This window comes from Phymastichus coffea, unplaced genomic scaffold, assembly GCF_024137745.1.
Source record: "Phymastichus coffea isolate CEN01 unplaced genomic scaffold, Cenicafe_Pcof_1.1 PCOF00191, whole genome shotgun sequence".
NCBI lineage: Eukaryota > Metazoa > Arthropoda > Insecta > Hymenoptera > Eulophidae > Phymastichus > Phymastichus coffea.
In genome coordinates, this window is record NW_026707002.1 from 127,079 (window position 1) to 146,642 (window position 19,564).

At 39.0% G+C, this 19,564-nt stretch overlaps 2 protein-coding genes across 5 annotated transcripts in view; one reads left to right on the plus strand and one right to left on the minus strand.

Moving 5' to 3' along the window:
- The first annotated feature begins 2,186 nt into the window (after positions 1-2,186).
- Positions 2,187-19,564, plus strand: part of LOC131673695 (uncharacterized) — a 28,397-nt gene continuing 11,019 nt past the window's right edge. For 2 of the 4 annotated variants that reach the window (XM_058951895.1, XM_058951896.1), the window contains exon 1: positions 2,187-2,532. Coding sequence is in view for 3 of the 4 variants with exons in the window: in XM_058951896.1 (XP_058807879.1) it covers positions 2,456-2,532 (77 nt within the window). In the remaining variant the exon portion in view is untranslated. Of the gene's footprint in view, positions 2,533-16,735; positions 16,938-18,067; positions 18,280-19,564 lie in introns of those variants that run through there. The other 2 variants (XM_058951889.1, XM_058951890.1) reach the window with 2 other exon arrangements.
- Positions 9,497-13,597, minus strand: LOC131673691 (luciferin 4-monooxygenase-like). The gene is made up of 8 exons (XM_058951883.1): positions 13,510-13,597; positions 13,330-13,455; positions 13,019-13,226; positions 12,447-12,922; positions 12,091-12,268; positions 11,784-12,008; positions 9,828-10,051; positions 9,497-9,742 (listed from the first exon to the last, which is right to left on the minus strand). Exons 1-8 carry the CDS (start codon positions 13,534-13,536, stop codon positions 9,545-9,547), a joined length of 1,662 nt encoding a protein of 553 aa, XP_058807866.1. The 5' UTR covers positions 13,537-13,597; the 3' UTR covers positions 9,497-9,544.

Consider the following 19,564-nt stretch of genomic DNA (forward strand, 5'->3'; position numbering starts at 1 on the left):
TCTTTTTTTTCTAGAAATACAATCAAAACTATTAACATTGTAACTTTTTTTATCAATAAATGTTATTTTACAGTGATTTAAAAAATATATTAGCCAAACTATTAAAAAAATATAGTAAACGTCAATACTGAGCTAATTAATGGTGTTAATTAGCTCTAAGTGACAAAAATTGCGTACAACGAGGCACCGATAATTTACTCAGTATGAGTTTACACGTATTTATCTTGTACCATAAATAACGTGATTATCGAAAACTGCTGAGTCAACACTTTTTACCGTACGTGAAAGTATTTATACGCGTTATGGGGATTGTCTTGGATATAAAGTATACATGTTGGCATTACGGTTCCTGTCACTCCCACTACAGGCAACCATGCTCTACACCACTGTAGATCAAGTTAACGTTTTCGGGGTACACTTGCAATGCCGCGCATTAAATTTGTTTGTTTTATTATATGAAAATTTTGCCTATTGTTGTATAATTAGTGTGGATAATAATGATAAAACAAGTTTATCACTTTTTTTTAATTTGACTTTTCTATTGGGATTAGCTGACTAATTTTTTTCATTTGACTTTTCAGTCAAATGAAAAAAAGTCATAAACTTGGGTTAATTATTCCATTGTAGTACGAATCAATTGTCAAAAAAAGATAGCATACAGATTAGATGTTGCAACAAAGAAGAGAAATTATTGCGTTACAAATGTTGATTTTATAACATATGGTCAATGAACAACATTTCCCCCTATTGAATAGATCCTTTGAATCACAATAGTGACCATATTATTATTATATAAATAAGCTAGTAAAGCTTACACAAAACTTCAATAGAAAAAACGCTAATTATATATGTAATACGACTTAATCGCAATAAATTTATTTTTAAATCAGCAAATTGTAGTTTCGATGTTTTCAGCAATGAATAGCAAGGAGTAGACCGAGCATATGGCGAGTCGCACGTTGACTTCGGTAAGTGGCTGACGCGTTTGTTTTTTCCACCGATCGTTCACTTACAATTACTGGTGCCTTACGACAAGTAATCTGTAATCACTTGGAAATCACTTTGACATACAAAAAAGATACTTCGCCAAAGAAACACTCATCTCTTCGCTCGCTCGCATCACTCAATTGTGAAGAAGGAAACGCGGCCCCGTAATAAAAACAAAGTCAAGCGGCAGAGGCAAGAGAAAGGTTTTAGCGTGGAAATACAGTGTCTGACGTGCACTGTGCAGGATAACATACAAAAGCTCAGGAAAATATTTTTGTATGTGAATGAGTAAGTGGGTAAGTGGGAATTGTTGTCCGAAATTTTCATACCGGTACTTAGAAATTACATGGGCTCAAGAAACATTTAAGAGTGTTTGCCAACTACTGAAATAAAAAGGATTTCATTCGGGGTTGCGTTCGGGATTTCGATAAAATTTATATTTGATGCACTATTTATGTTGATATTACTCAGTATAATTAAAAGTATATTTTTAATTATATGAAAATGCAATGCGTTTTATTGAACTTTTCCATTTTTATTTAAAAAACCTGTTGTAACACATACATTTACAGTTGAGATAAATATTGCTCTAACTTGTGCATGTATTAAATATATACTTATATTGCGATATTTAAACATAGCATAAAGATTGAAGTCGTAATTGTCTAGAAATAGGTCATTACTATTCATTAACTGTTGATTGATCAATTGAAAACTCGATGGAGAAAAGAGAATAGCAAAAAATTCGTTCGTTCGACGTGAATGCGTTCGATTAAGTTTCTCGCAATAATCGTTTCATAAATAACATACAATTTTCGACGTTAACTTAATTACTACATTAACAGATTTGGAAAAAGGTAGTTGAAGCGATATGAAAGATATTAGCAGAAAAAGCAAATCATGAACGTATTCCGCTTGAAAATCGCTCAAAGAACAACACGTTCCTTATTCTAATTCCATCAAGCAAGGCACAATACAAATCTTTCCATTCCCAAAATCCGCATATACTGTAGTCATCAGTATGCTTCTCCTCATCACTTCCAAACACATCAAATAAAAAAAATACAAGGCAATCGCTCCAGCACAAAAAAAACTCAGTGCGACGTCTCAGCAACAGCAGCAGACGACACGTGCGCGCGCAACAAAAGTCCGTCGGAGTAAGTAGGTAGTAGGAGAGCCGAGCGAGCAGTAGACGGAGCGTATGCTGGCGAGTCGCACGTTGACTTTGGTAAGTGGCTGACGCGCTTGTTTTTTCCACCGATCGTGTATGTGTACTCTCTTCGAATTTTATCGTTGTGCAAGTTTAAACAAAGGGAATATAAAGTGTCATGGAAATGCAGGTGTGCTCACGTGAGCCAAAACTATCCTCACGAAGAAGACAAAGTTGAACGACTGCTTGATTGTTGGAATTAAAAGTGTGGTGTGTGCGTGGGAAGAAGAAAAAAAGTAATATACTATACAAAGAGACATGAAGATGAGAGACTCGACTATAATCACGCACGCCGATGTTTACGACGAGCTACCGAGTACTTCGACCAGTGACAAGTGAGTTGTTATTATCAAGTTGTAATTATACTCATGCTTTCTAAGCCTTGTCTTGCGTTATTCAGTATGCCAAAGTGTATATTGATGAGTAAAGGTTTAGTCAAAAAAAAAATAAAAAGACTGAGGCTTGAAGAGACCATTTCATTTTTCCGAACAAAATATAAACCGCAAGTACACGAAATTCACGGAAACGGCGAAGAAGCACGTGGTGCGTGTTAAATTAAAAGTACGGGCGGCGGCAATCCTACACATGCCAAATGAGTTTATTTGGAAAGAATTCAAAACAAGCAATCATTTAGTTCAGACATTCAAATAAAAAGATTGTATGTCAAGGTTAAATCGGGCGGTAATAAAAGTAATTTCCACTGATCGAATTAAAGCGATGATACCATATAAAACGATGCCTGCCAGTAACAAAACGGTTTAACCCGTGAAGGCAATCAGTTTATTGTCGTCTGTCATGATGATGATGATGACACGTGTATGTGTGTTTTGAAAATATCGCAGAAACCTGTACAGTATATTGATAAATTTATCGATTTATTTGCCAAATTATACGTCTGTTCAGTGTTTGATTGCTTCTTCTTCACTGATATATAACTACAGTTTATTTTGCATTACGAAATCAATTTATGCCATTCCGAGATTTATGGAAAAAAGCACGAATGAATGGCAAGTATAATCGATTATACCTTAAAAAACGAAACGCTTAGAAAGTGAACAAAAATCAACAGGTTGTCCGATGCTCATGTAACAGTTTCTCTCTCTCTCTCTCTCTCTCTCTCTCTCTCTCTCTCTCTCTCTCTCTCTCTCTCTCTCTCTCTCTCTTTCTCCATCGAAGAGAAATCATTAGAAGGTTACATAAAAGTATCTCCTCAGCGTGCATAATCCGAATGATCAATGACAAAACTATGATATGAACACAGAGGCGATGACGAAATCGTTATCGTTAGAAATTGATAACCAATAAATGTCAATGTCATCGTTGTCGCAGTCGCAACAATCGATATATATTGACTCGTCACCGTTATAAGATTCGTTCCCACGCACACAAGCAAACAAAATAAAAACTTGGCTGATTTATGCAGTCGTGAGTATTCGTCGTCGCGGCAAGTTTTTACGATTCTTTGCCTTTCATAAGCACACACGCGCATCTTGAAACTGGAATGTGTGTGCACAGAGATCATTCGTTCATTCACTTTCTCGCGAAAATATCACTGATGACTTTCACGCGTGGTATACACTAATGATTGATTAATTTACTTACCGTTGTTTTCTTTTTCGCGGCGAGATAATACCTATTATCTTTCCCGGAGTAGCGGCAGCAGCTCTTTCCTCAAATTCTCACGGCACGCGCGTATAGTACTGCACCCGTTAGTTTAGCCGCTCGCGCGCGCAGAGACGCCTTGGGATTTATGTGTCGTATAAGTTTGCTGTGTGCTTTGCCCTTATACGATCTTGTACCTCATTACGTGTGCGTTGGGTTTTCTCTATCTTTACAGCTGGCACTTTGGATGGGTGGACGTTGTGTGATAATGTGAAATCAGATCGCAAGTAAATCATTTGAGTAGCTGCTGCAGTTATCGTCGATTCAACGATTTTATGGTTTTATTCATTCATTCGGTTGACGAAAAAAAAAAATTCAGGCGAGAGAAATTTTCTCTCAAACGAATATACAAAACCGATTACGATCTTGCGTCACAGAGCTGAACGCGAGCTTTTCACAATTGTAGCCTTATACCACACGCTTTGCATTTCAAAAAAGGCACAGAACAGAACAGGTAACGACGTACTTCTTGATAAAGAATAAAGGAGTTGCGAAATTCAGCCGCGCGAGCATTCAACTAGCAAAAGTAACAATTCGAAGAATGTGAAAGGCTACCCTTTTGAAAAATGTGCTTATAATAACGTTTGAAAAAAGACAAGAAGTTTAAGAATACCCGACAGCCTTTTGCATATCTTGTAATCGTATAAGCACACGTAACGCGTAGCCATATAATTAAGTTCAATTTTCAAAGCTGATCGCGCGGATCGGTCAGTGATTGCTACTGTTGACAAAAGAAACCTTCTGGAATTTCGCTAATCAACGCGCAATTTTTCGCATGTTTGCGCTGAAAGAATGGGTATTTAGTTATTTCTCTTTGTCTCAAGAGACACGATATGTTACATATTTTCACGTGAACGTGTCACGTATGAAATGAATACCCTGCTTGTGGTTTATTTATTTTCTTTTCTTTAGAGGTGTAAAGTGATTTGAAATACACAAAAAGGGCGATGTCAGACGTTGATGCTCACGATCAGGAAGTGTGAACGAGATTTTAGCGCACACTTTTGAGATTGTTCATCGAAGACTCGGGCATTTCCTTGAAATATTATTGCGTGATTTTTCAGGTGGTATACTTCGTTCATTTGTCAATGTTAAATTCTATATTTAAAGTCGTTAGATTGTGAATGCGCAATGGCACGGTAATCACTTTATTAGGCAACTGGAAGTGTTAAAGATATTCCTTCCAATTGCAGTCGACGGTCAATAAGATCAATTGATTTTATTATCAATCAAACATAATGTTATATAAATCTACATCAAATTGATTATATTTGTACATTAAGAAAAGTACCTAAAATAAAATTTATAATCATGGAAGAATCCTTAAAAGTCGAATCTCAAATAACCACATGACACTGCCCTTTCCTACACCGACCGAAGCACTTCGCATCATGTATCTTCAAGGCTTTCTAATCCCAGTCACGAAACGCAAAATAAAGAAAAAAATCACCACACTGCAACGCGTACTTACTAAAATTCGCGGTTGCCAGGAAAAAAAGAAATCACAAGCGGAGAAGAGAGCAAAAAGGAGATATAGAGAGAGAGGGCTGCAGGTTTCGCGCAACGCGATACATGGCTGCAGCAGCAATACAGCCTCGGAATGCCGTTGGGTGAGATTTATTGTCGCAGCATTGGCTTAATTAAATCATTTGCATCTCTTGCTTCCTCTTTTTCTCTCGTTAAATAATCACGCTGCAAATTTATCCGGTGGTGGCGGCGATCCAACGCGAGCGTGAATTATCATTCGCGCGCACTTTCCGAATCGGAAGCTGCGCCGATTCGTTCGCGCTTTATAAAAATGCTCTCTCCTGCGCTCTCGCGTGGTTATCGATTCGTTTTGCGTGCACTCCCATGCATCATCCTGTCGGCGAAAATAAGGAGTTCCAGGATTGTACACGTAGCTTGTAGTCTCTTCGGTTCTTGCCGTACAAGTCCCCATCGTATACACGTCGCTCTTAAACGCACCAAGTAGTTTCTTCGTTTTTTCTTTCTCAAAAGCACCGGTATTTTAATGACGCGGTGGATGCACGATTATTTCGTTCCTTATTTTTTTTTGTTTTTGTGGTCGTTGAATTTACATGTTATAAACGATGTGCGCGCGCCTGTGTCTGTGCGTATTTTTTTTTCTACGGAATTTTAATTGCTCGGTCGGTGATTCACGCGCACCTTATTAAAAAGTCTCTCTCGGGTGATTTCGAAACAATCGTTAGATCAGCTGATCGGTCAGATCTGACGCGATGAGATACGTATTTTTTTATCCCAGCGAGTCATTTAATCGAAACGCTTAAAATGTCGCCTCTTGTATCCATCGCTGACTAAGCCAATCGTTTACTGTGCGAGACTACCCGGCAGTATCAACTTACAAGCCACCGAGTCGCAGATATCCTTTCGAACTGTACATAAATCAAAGGTAAAATTGCTTCACTGCAACGAAATAATGTCGAACGAGCCGTGCCGAAAAATCAATTCACAAAGGCCGCAGAGCGAGAAAGGAAAAGGGCGTTCGGCACTTTATCGCTCGTGCTTCCTATCCCGCGAAAAAAGAAGCATTAAAATGCTTCTCTTTCGCGGACCCAAAAATAAACGATTCGCGAGGGCGCGCCCTCGCTATTTTCGTGTGGGTTAAACTCTCTCTCTCTCTCCCAGGCGGAGAGGTGCTATGGCACAAAGGACGTCGCGGCGGCGGCGGCAGTTGAAAGTCTCTCTCTCTCTCTCTCCCTCTTCTCATTTCGCATGGGTTCAGCGGCTCTCCCCCGTGAGCTATAAACCGGTTCGTTCTCTGCTGCTGCTGCTGCTGCTGCTGTTGCTGTTGCTGTTGCACTGCCTATGTATTGGCCACGTTTCCATGCGCTCTTTGGAGAGAAAAAAAGGGACATGACTTACGGGCGCGAACCGCGAGGCTAAGAAAAAGTTGCCAACTTTCTCTTCGTACACCCGCGCTCGTAAGAGAACGCAGAACTGCGCGCAGACGATGGCTCTTTATGCAGATTTCGAATGCTCTTCAGTGGGAAAACTGCGGTGATCGCGAGATTTGTTTTGCGTTCGCCATAGACATTTGATTCTTTTTATCTTTGGTTATCGAACAACCGCGCACCCTGATCAATGTTGCGTAAGCAATTGACAATAAAAGGAAAACAGTCATGGCTACGAGGCGCACAGTTTATCGTTTTCCAATGTGACGTCAATTAGTACTTACCAAGCTGATCATCGATTAACGTGAGGAATAATTTGCATAAATTACTGAACACGGCGCATGACGTTTACGACGACTCGGCATTCGCAAATAAAATGGCAAATTCACAAGTGCGCGCCATTGCCGATTTGTCTATTAAAACGTTGGGCGGATTGTCCGGCATATGCAAATTTCCATCCGTCCCTTTTTGCATAGGCAGAGCACGTTGAGCTACCGTTTCGTCGCGCGCTTGCTTATGAGAGCGGAAAGCGCGCACGGCAAGACTGCGTATGCGAGTGAAAGAAAACGAGCTAAAAAGATTTTAACGAGGCACACGGTGACGAAGTGACAAAAGCGAGCTGATAATTGAGTGGTCGACTACTTTCTTTATTCTACGATCAATTATTTGCTTGTTTGTGCAAAGTTCAACACTTGTTTTAATGCATGGCAATGTGCCTTAAAAGAAGTGTCGTTTACTTGACTAATTGTCGTGGCTAATCAGCCTTGCATATTGTTATGGAAAAAAAGTTTTTTTTTGTTCGACAAATGGGAAAGAATGATGTTACGAGAAACGTGCTGCGGATGTACATCGAGAGGATGAAGCTTCCGTTTCGACAAGAAATAAACCAGTCTCACCGGAAAAATCACATCCTTAAAGACGCTGCCTACTTCCTTGGAGTAGCTTTTGCTTTAAATATCAGCAATTACTTTCTGTAATCTTATAAAATTAACTTCCGATCTTCTTTCTGGGGAATATTACATTACGTTAACCGAAAACGACTTCTAAAAAATGGTGGAATAAGTTTATCACGAGATATACGAGAATAGTAAAGTACACAAGTGAATTTACAACGGTAGCCTTGTTCAAATTCGCCTTATGCTTCGCATTTCCGGTGACTCAAATTGCAATGGAGGTCTGCACCACTCTCGTACAATTGCAAGATTGTCGTCAGCATTTGCCATTTTCGATTCATTGAACTTCAAAAACCTCATGATTTAATCAAATTGACATGTGTTGCTCAATTGACTGTAAACGATGCAGTTTAATTTACTACAGCAACTATCTGTACTTTGGAATATTCGAGACATTTTTGACAGAATCAAGTCTTCGTAAAACCCTTTTGAAACTAATTACATGATCGTCACAGTCAAGCACTTACGACAATGCAATCGAAACGAAAAAAAATTAAAAGAAATAAGTATTTCAACTCCAAAAGCAACACCTCTTTCACCTCTTTTGAATTCGTATAAGGTACCATCGTCATTCCTCTTGTTCTCTCTGTTTCTCTCTCGCAGCACCCCCCTTTCTTTTTTCTCAGTCAGCGTGGTATGTAAAGCGCCGCGGAGACCAAGGAACTCGATTGGCCTTGACCTTGACAGAGATTTCATCTCCTCCCTCTCGGAATTTCCTTGCTGCGCGCGAGTGCGAGACACCAGGAGCCTAATAGTCGTGGCCGCGAGTTACGCTCCTCTCCTCTGGTCTTCCTCTTTGTGTAGCCTTCTGTGCTTACGCGCAGCAGCTACTAATTCAATCTTGCGAGGGGGCTCGCTCGGTTGCACGCCGTAAATCATGTTGCTATCACGAGGAAACTCCTCAACAAAGCGAGGTCACTTCGAGCATCGGGCAGGGCAACGCTATACGTATTGAGCAGCTGTATGGGACTGTTGCTTGTATAGATTAGATGATGTTGTGGATACGTAGCTTATCGTAGGATTTTAAGAATACATTATTTCATTGATTTGCCTTGCATATTTTAATGTGACAAAACACTTTTGTCTTGTTATTACATGCTGATAATCCTTTACTAATTTTCGTATACTCGCTTTAATTCTAAACAATTAATCTGATTAAGCAAGCGTGCAAAGTACGAAGCGACCCATTTTTCTACAATAAATATTTTTCCAATGACTACTTGAAGACTGCTAAAATGAGAATCTCGGTCGAGTGTCTTCGAAGAAAATTTATTTTAACAGGTTGTTTGAGTTACCATCGAAATTAACAATCGTTGAAATGTAGAAAAGGCTAATGAAAAATTAACGAATGTGACGTTAACCAATGAGCGTCGCAGAAAACCCATAAATTCATACAATATACACCAAAGTAATAATGTTTACGTACGCGTAAACGAAGAAATGTCCGAATGTGAAAATCCTTGTGGTCACACGTACATTTTAATGATGCTAATGATTTTCAAGTGAATTTTAATTGACCACAAGTAAAATTATACTTTAGTGGATCGTAAATTGACACCTACAGAAACAGAATATTTTTTAAACATATTGATTTTCTGAGATGTTTTTATTTGCTAGGATATTCATATCATTTAAAGTCTTTATATCTTCCTGTAGTTGTAAAAGGTATTATCATCATGGTATCCCATAAATCCGTCCATATGAATTTGTGTTCTAATCGTTTTTTAACAAAATATCAACTAACAATTCATAAGCAAATATTATTTACGTTTTTAAACATGACTTTATTATTCATTTACATCTTACATTTTAATAGTAATTTATTTTAACTGAACACCTTCCGAAGTAGCATAAAGCTGACGTTTATTATATAAAACCTTAGCCATCTCTTTTAATGCTGCTCTATTAATTTTTCCACTTGGAGTTTTCGGTAATTCTTGTACAAATTCAACCCCTCCACGTAACTTTTTATTTTCTCCAAGAACCAGAGTCAGTGATATAAGCTCCTCTTTTGATACCTGTGCAATATAGAATATTTTTATAATTTCTACAAATAAAATGAAAATTATTGCAAAAAAAAATAGCGTTTTAAACAATCTATACATGAGCATTGACAGATACAAAAGCTAAAGGTTGTTCTGTATCCATCTCATGTGGAATTGGCACAACAGCAACTTCTAATACTGCAGGATGGGATGATAAAATTTCTTCTAACTCTGCTGGGGATATTTGATAATTACGACATTTTATTATATTCTTCAATCTATCAGTTACTATTATTTCACCGTTGTGGTCAAAATAACCTTTATCGCCTGTATGTAGCCAACCTATAATATTGTACAATCAAACAAAAAGTAAAATTCATCGTTTATTTTATTTTGTGAAAATAATATTTTCCGCACACTGCGCGCAAATTAGTGACTGCGCCTTCTATAAGCAGGGAGTACAGCTTGGGGTCGAATTGATACGTGGGTGAGTCAAATAAATCCTTAGAAAAATATAGAAAAAAAATTTTTTTATTTTTCAACATAATCTTCTTTTAGCTCGATTTAGGTGTTCTTCGAGTTTTTTTTAAACCATAAAAAAAAATTTAGATGTTTCTCAAAATATCCACTTGTTTGTATTATAATCGTCTCTTTCGGGATAAATCGTTGTCCAATGAGTCACTTTTCTAGATTTGAGAATAAAAAAACTCACTAGGAGCCAAATCTAGTAAATACGGTGGATGGTCCAATAATTCGAATTTCAATTCTTTAATTTTTGCCATTAAAACTATGCAAGTGTGCACCGGTGTATTATTTTGATGAAACAGGATATTTTTTTGTTCAAATGAGATCGTTTTTTCATTATTTTTCGCTTAGTCGATCCAACAATGACGCATAATACTCTCCGGTGATTGATTGTTCTTTTTCTACTTGTATCCTAAAAAACAATGGCCATAACTTTGCCGGCCGATTTCATTATCTTCACCTTCTTTGGAGGTGGTTGACCTTTTACAATTTACTTTATTGACTGTTCTTTCGTCTCGGGAGTGTAGTGGTGTATCTATATTTCGTCTACAATTATGAATTGACGCAGAAAGTCTCCCGGATTGCGAAGGATGCGCGCCAAGAGGGCCACAGCAGCCACCAAGCGACTGCGTCTGTTCTCGGCTGAAGGCAAACGCGACACCCATCTTGCTGAGATTTTTCTCACGTTCAATTTCTCATGAAAAATCAAAATGACTACGTTTTGAAACTTCTGTGGCCTCAACTAAGTCGCCCAATTTTATTCTTCGGTCACTTAACAACATGTGGATTTTATCAATCATTTCCGGGGTACTCGCGTCTACGGAACAGCACAGCTTGAACGATATTCATCTGCTTTCGATGTACGGCCACGTTTAAATTCATTCACCCAATTGTAAACAGTTGCAAATACAGGGGCAGATTCACCATGAATTGTATCTAACTTAGCTTTGATTTCTTTCGAAGTAAAGCTTTTTAAATAGAAATGTTTTATCGCCGTTGAGAACTGACTTTTCTCCATTGTTAACAATAAGCAACGGTTGTTCACTTTGATCGACGATTTGAACGGAACCACTTCATGTATCTGGCTGAAACTTTGGCAGCACTCTATTTATAAATGATGCTTGCTGTTGCAACATAAGTTTCTAAGGACTTATCAATCCACCCTAGTAGTTTCGCGTATGCGCTACGTAGAAGCTCTATTCTACAACTGCTTATCATCGCCAGTCGGACCCATGAGAGTAAAGTGTTTTGTGCATGCGTGATGCGTCTTTACGACTCTCGATTGCGTCTCGAGAAGTAAACATGACGTACATCACACGCACATAACGCACTTTACTTTCAGAAAGTCAATATGGCTCTATGTCACCAGCAGAGGTCGCAGCATCACTCCTTAACGGGGGTATGCGGAAAAATCGTATGTGCCCCACAGAAGTACAGTAGGCAAGCCACGCTCTGTGTGAAATGCCGATCGAGTCTGCTTAGCTCGGTCAACAACATCAAACAGTGCGTCCATTGTCTCCTGTGCTTCCTTGGTACATAATGTTATTACCGTCTTCGTCTATCGCGTTTCTTGTCTCTTCGGGATTCTTGTAATAACCCAGCATAAGTGTCGGCTGTTTGACACAAATTTCACCTTCTTGATTTTGACCGAGAATTTGGTGATTATCAACGTCTATTATTTTTATTTTAGTGTTCGACGTAACGAAACCAACAGAATCAAGATTTTCTATCTTTTCTGTTTGAGTTGCAACCATACGCCCGGTTTCTGTTGATCCTGTGGTTTGAGTTTGGAAACATTTAAACTTTCATACAAAGGTACTATTTATACTAATATTTATTTTAGACGTAATACCAACCATAAGCTTGGTATATAAAAGCATTTGGCAATTGCTCTTGAAAATCTTTTAAAATTTCTTGACTGATTTTCACACCACCAGTGCAAATATTTTCTAAGGATCTTAAATCATATTTATTAAAAGCTTTCAATTTACGTAAATAATTGATTATAACAGGTGACATAAACATTCTCTCAACCTAAAATCAGAATACATTTGTAATAATAAAATTCTACTTTTAAAATAAAACTAATAGTTAAGCAACTATTATTAAATTGAGTTTTTGACAAATTTGTTTAGTTAAAAAAACAAACTTTACTATTACATAAACTCAACATTCATCAGGACAAAATATTGGTAACTTAAAAAAAGCCTGCCTTGTATTTTTGAATAGCCTTGCAGCCTTCATCAACGTCCCATTTTTTCAAAGTGATTCTCGTTCCTTTAGTGAACGTAGAAACAAACATGTACATAATACCAGTCAACCAATAAACTGTCGATGTACACAAAGCTACTCCTTTCAATGGATATACTGTGAACGCTTGTACCAGTTTTAAGAAATTTTTATAAGAATGCATAACACCTTTTGGAGCGCCAGTACTACCAGAGGTTAATAAAATAATAGAAATTGCATCTCGATTTTCGATTCGCATAGGATGAAACATTCGAATTTTAGCACTGTATTGGACTTTTAGTATATCATCTAATGAATTAATATTACGATAATTTCCAAAAACAATCATTTCTGTTTTTACATTTTCCAACTTTGCTGCTTCCAATAAAACCTCAATGGCAGACTCGCATACAAATATTAATTTTGGTTCAAAAAGTTTCATCAAATGTCTCGCCGCTTCTACGAAACGAACCGAAATTTTTTACCATAATCATTTCATATTCAGATAGGTTTAGTAAATTAAGAACTTTATTTGAGATCAATAGATTTCCTTACGCAGACCAACTTCATGATCCCATCCATTAAAAGTTGCTCCTAAGTAAAAAGTAGCAAAAATTGGCACGTACGTATCCAAGTGATTATAAGAGCAAATCGTAATAATATCCCCTAGTTTTACACCATATTCCTTCATCCACAAAGCACACCTTATACTGCGGTCTTTCATTTCAGCAAATGTAGTTTTTAGATCGGTTTCTGCATCGATCTGATTGCGTAACATTTTAAATTTGTCATCGAATGGAATATCACCCAATGATATATTTCAATACGTTCGAGAATTATTTCGAATATCACAAATCATTAATTACCTGTGCGACATGGTCTGGGGTAGAATCCAATGTATTTAATATAGCCTCACCAATATTAGGATTTTCTTCAGTTTCAACAATAATACCTTTCAAAATATTATCCTCAATTGTGAAATTCTCAATATCCTAAAAAAACAATGGATCACAAAACAGAATTGTTTATTTATTTCACAAACTTACAAGTTTAATCGGAATTTTCAAAGCCATTTTCCGTTTGCAAGCGACAAACTCGAATCTACGCGGAAAACTGAAAGTGACTGTTCGTATGCTAAGCTAGTTATATGTTAATAACTGATTACGTTAGTACATAAAAGTATTCTGACAGATATGATTTACGTGTATAATAGATATACTACTACGATACTACGATATGTTATCTTCAGCGTTAAAGATTAATGACAATAATTGTGATAAAGGAAAAAAAGATCGCAATCAACACGATGTAGCTTATACTGTAAATATATTGTTATTGTTGTTGTTACTTTAAAAACTATATTCATTTTGAACGCTAGAAAATAAAAACAATCAAATATAAACTAAAAATATGGTCCTTTTCTCTCCAGAACGTTTATATATCCAGTGCACAGCAGCAGCTGCTGCTGCAGTGATGTAATATCTCAGCTCCCGACAAGACGCGCTAGTTTACGTTCGCTGCTCTACTCGCTCGAGGCGATACACTTTTTATTTTTGCACAAGCTTACATACCCAGACATAGCGAATTAGGTAACAGAGAGGCTCATGTCTTTCTCTCTACCTCTTGTTTTCTCTCTCTCTTTCTGTGTGTCTCTGAGCTTGTTGTACACTGATTGATTCGCATGTGGCGTGCACGTTTTGAGGTCGAGTCTCTACGCTAGGCCTTGGAGCCTATAGTGCGAGTGCATGTACCACACGATTGGTAATTAAGCCAATGAGTAGAGTGGCAAATCCATTTGCCGGTTTATTGCTTCGTTCAATAACGGTTTCTTTTTGCCTTCTTCGAGTTTGGCATTGCTTTTGTGGTTGAGGAATTGAATGTGTTTTGAGGCTTCACTCATAATAGACTCGGACAATAATTATTGTCGATAATATCGACACAGCACTCTTGATTGGCTGAACAACCGATCATTGTGGATCGTTAATGGATACAACAGAGAGGCCTTTTGTCGCATTTAATGCATCAAATTAAATTTTCAGGTCAGTGCGTGATGATCTCGTTTTTCCTCTCTTCAACTACTCACCTTATTTTTGACATCGCATACCCCGTCCGCATGACAATGATCACATGAGACGGTGATTGAATAATTATTATACCGGCACTTGTATAATTGATGTTTACTAAAATCGGCGTATAAAAACAGTTTTCTCTTCATCTTTTCCATTACCCAGCACGTGTCGTCATCGTAGGTCATGTGGTGAATGTATTACCAAAGTCACGGCAGTTAACCGATCGCTTAATCTTCTCGCGTTCGAAGAGACATGTTATATACACGCGCGCTGGCGCGCGATTCGAAATGCTCGCTCGCTTGCGTCATGCGGACGATGAACCGCGGCGCGAGGAGCTCTCTCTCTACTGGTTTTTTCGGCGGTGATCCTTATACACACACGCGCGCGCAATTCTTTGTCTCTCTCTCCCTCCCTCTCTATACTTTTTTTCTTCCTTTTCTTTATTCGGAATTCGATCGCGCATTTGCATGCCACGCGCGAGTTTTTGGATTGCTATAAAAAACAACTGTTTTTTTTCTCGAGTGAAGCTTGCGAGTGCGGTTCTTGCGAACTCGATTCGCTCGATAGACACCATTTTACAAACTACGCACAGCTATTGCGATTGCGCAGGATGATTCGCAATTTTTCGTTCAAAACTATTTTTAAATCCGGTCTCTTATATTCCTTCATTGTTTTTCTTTCTCGGAAACGAATAATTAAGAGCGAAGCGTATGCATATGGTACACAGCAATAAAACATTCAATTAGCACTGAATAAAAATTCTTGGAATTATAGCGAGCGAAGAAACGACAGTTCCGTCGCGCGGTGATGAGACAGAAGAAATACGAAAAAAAAAACAGGGAAAAAAAGAGAAAACGAGTTTCTCGAAGGAGCGAGAGAGTGGACATCGTGAATTTCAAAGTCACACAAGGTGTCTACTAACGACTACACTTCGCCGGGGATATATCGTAAGGCGAGCCAATGTTCGCGACCCGCATAAAAACGATACCTGTACGCGTGCGCGCGCGAACCGCAAGAAACTCGCCTCGCTCTTTTACTGCCAATTCGGCTTTCCTTGAATTTTGGATTTTTAATGACTGCCGTGGCTTTCACGAATACTGCTGATGAATTTCGAGTTGCCTATTGTTTCCATGCGTTAATGACATTTCTCACAAACAGCTTGGATATTCCAAAGAGAAAATTACTGTTCTTATCTAAACATCCGAGCGAGTATAATGAAATCTTCAGGTATCCGAAGACATGTCGAGATGAAAGCGAGTGGCAGCTTTACGAAACACTTACCGTTATAGTATCTTCATCCTCTTTGTCAGTTAGAAATCTGTTTAACATATATCCTGAAATATTACCTCGCTCAATAGCGCCAAATACTGATCCATACGTCCTATATTCCAGGCACTGTCCATTATACATCGCGTGCAGAGTTGCGTCACTCGATTGCACCGCATGGCCGTGAAAGTGTGCGGTCCTTTCATCCAGGAAGAAGAAAAAGAAGAGGTGGCATGGTGTTTTATATATAACGAGTTGAAACTTAAATTAATAAATAAGAGCTTGGCTTTCACCTGTTTAACGCATGTCCGGGGATTCGTTACTCTTGGGACTCGAATGAAATGCGTTTAACGTTGAATAATGAAAGATAGAGATTTTTCCGCGCGCCTATACGTGTTATTAGCATCAAAATTGTTGGCTCTAACTAGTCCCCTATATCGCCTTAGTATTAAAAAGTTTGGGATTATAAGATGTTATTCAAGTTATACATTTTGGTTTCGTTCATTTCCTAACGACATATCATTAGCGATGACAAAAGCATTTTTTTCCCCGAGTGTCACGCCCAGCTAGGTTCATACCGATCATCGATCGACCTTTTCTTCTTTGTTCAGCAATTACGATGCTCATTGTTCTTATCAGATTGTCGAGTCCTAACCACGCAGTCAGTGTTATAAATAGTTAATCGCATCGATTGCTTCGCTCGCAGCATCGCGCCTGAGAATACAATTACGCTATAGCTATCGAGGTTGCATCTGCCCAGGAATTTCCAACGCCATCAGTCAGCATCGTTAGCAGGCCTGCCGGAAAGAAACCCAAGCGTCGCTCGAGAGATGGAGCGCGGGCGATGGAAATGAAGCGGCGGCCAATGAAAGAAACGTAAGCCTGTCGCTTACGGACGCCGCGCTCGCGGTCAGTTCGATAGTAACCATCATTGCGCTGCGTTCGTAGAACGTCGCTTTTCCAATGCTTTCGAAAGGCCGTTCGTCGTTTTTCGGCAAAAACGCGTCGTCCAGCAATGCTGGTAAGAAACGTTCGAGTCGTAGAGCGTGGATAGCCCTAAGTACAAGATCAGAACAAGAACCCGAGCAGCCGAAAAGCAGACTTAAAATTCTTGAGGACGTCGACGACGACGACGACGGGTGAATAACAATTATTTTCTTCCTTTTCCTATCGTGACAGCGATAAAGGTCTGCTGCATGCCTCCTTTTTACGCAAGTTTGCTGCACGCATCTGCGCTTACTTTTCTACATATATACCCAACACGATCATTGTGATGTAATTTTCGTGACATTGTTAATGATGTAATTCTCGACCGTAGATGTTTGCAGCGTTATATAAGTGTACATGGGAAATCTATTTGCGCGTGCCAGGGTGATCGTTGTAATGGATTTTTATTCGTTTGTCCGTGACATTTAGAATTAAGATCGAGTGAGAACTATTTTTCGTTGTTAAGAACAGCGCGTTGGCGAATCCCGTTGTATTTTTACACTTTCGAATATTCGTTCCAAAATTGCTATACCTACCCCCTTCCCAAAAAAAAAAAAAAAACAAACCAATAGAGACGGTATCATTGAATAAGGACGTATATGCTCGGCGAGGCGGAAAGTGTACCGATTGCATAGGCGATGTAAAAAAAGTCAGGCTAAATGGAATGAGAGGTGCGCTGCTCATCAGCCTTGACCTACGCCGCGTCGCTCGTGATGGGAACACCATCGCTTCTTTTTCGAAGCGGACGATCGTTGTGGCAACCTCACGATGCCGAAACAAAGATAAATCACTACACGTAGGAGGCTTTTATGGATCCCTAATGATGCGTTAGGTGTTTTAATTGATAATTTATTGTCAGCTCAAGATTGTTATTGTAACTGTATTATATAGTTGCTATTTTTTATGTGCCGTAGACGAAGATTCTGATAAGACTCAAACCGAATAAACGTATTTTTAAGCCAATTCACATTTAATAATATTGATCGAATGCTGGCAATCGTGATTTCGAACCCCGTTGTGCCGTTAAGGGTCGGTAATTCAGATCTCCCGAAAAGTTTTTCACATTGCGCAGCAACCATAACGTTCTCGAAATTGACATGGTGAAAGCCCCTTTAAAGTACGAAAGAGAAAGAGCAGCCCTTGTTCGTGTCGGCAATCCGACTACAGCCGAACTTAGCCGAGTCGCTCATCTTTCCTGTTGTATTACCGGTTTTCCCTCTCTCTCTCTCTCTCTCCCGTTCTTTTCGAGCCTTTCTGCGGCATTCCCACACACGGAGAAGACTGCCGCTGCTGCCTTCTGGAGACTCGTCGCTCCGTGTGCGCCTGTGTGTGTGTGCATTGTTCCTCGCGTCCTTTCATGCACATCCTTTTCCGCGAGGTTTTCGCCAAAAATCACGTCGAGTGTTCCGCGAGCTGTGCGTCCGTGCGCGGCCTGGTGTATTTTCATTTCTCTTTCAGCGTGAGCTTCGAACGTCAAGAGATGAATTCTTACGGGTAAGCATTTCTGTCTATGCGCGTTGCTATGTGCCACATACATATTTCTCTCTCTCTCTCTCTCTCTCTCTCTCTCTCTCTCTCTATCGAGAAAGAGAGAGGATGCGTGAGAAAGGTCGTGGATGATTTATGCGTCGAGTGCGTGCTTTTTCTCGCGCACGACGACATTTGTAAGTCTTTGTGCTCGAGAGTCAAGGGTGTGAGCAAATCGATTCTCACCAGCTGCTAAATTCCCTGGTGTGCGGAAATGTAAATTCGCAACGCTAAAACTTTAACTCAAAAACAAGTAAAATTTTGTTATTGTTAATTTGACGAATCGTCGTATGTTTTCAAAAGCTTATCAAACTTTTTAGTCGCCTGCGTTATTTTCCCTTCCTTTATAATTCGTTCAACGTCAATTTCTACCTCGTACGCTTTGTCCTCCTCAGCCGGTGCGCAATAGTCTAATAATGATGATCATCGAGAATTGTCGTGAAGCTCTCGCGGCGTCGGTGATTTAAAATTTTTTTTCCTAAACCCTTCCCCCACGATGATCAGACCTTGAAGCTCAATTTTGCAGCGCATGCGCTCGTGAATTTTCGCGCTCGGAATCTTGTTAATGCTAAAGGGGGTGGTTGAACAACCATTCAATTTTTTTTATAGACGAGATAGTTGTAACAATATAACGCTAAATTATAATAACGATCTTCTGCTGACTTTGCTTGGTCTGGTTGCTTAACAACAGTAACAGAATATTCTATCTCGGCTGCAGTGTCATCGAACCAAGTGGCCAAGGTAACAGTACTTATTACTGACATTGTACCAGTTCTCTCGCTAGTTTCTGACGTTTGCCATCGTAAATCAGTGAACGTTTCCTTCTTTAACGAGTAATTATGTCTACTTAAGATGAAAACTCGCATGTTTCAACGTCGCTTATATTCTTTTGAGCTCTCGGTAAATATGCCTCACATTTATTTTGTTGAGAATAGTGAAATGGAAAATAAACATTCACAGATTAATATCAATGAATGACTTTGCAAAATAGTCGTAATAAATTCTTAAATAAATAACTGCCATTTTTCGATAGCATTGATTTTTGAAAATTCACAAAAACATTTCTTCCGTAACTGTTTTTAAGAATTAAGAAATGCAACGTGAAACATTTTCGTAAGTTAAAACACGTGGGACATTCAACGTCTGCTCGCAATTTCCACGGATTCCCGCGTGCAGGGTCCCTTCCTATGTTTCAGTTGTTGCCGATATTTCCCCCGAGATAAACTTCTCCTTTTCAGATCGCCATTCCTGG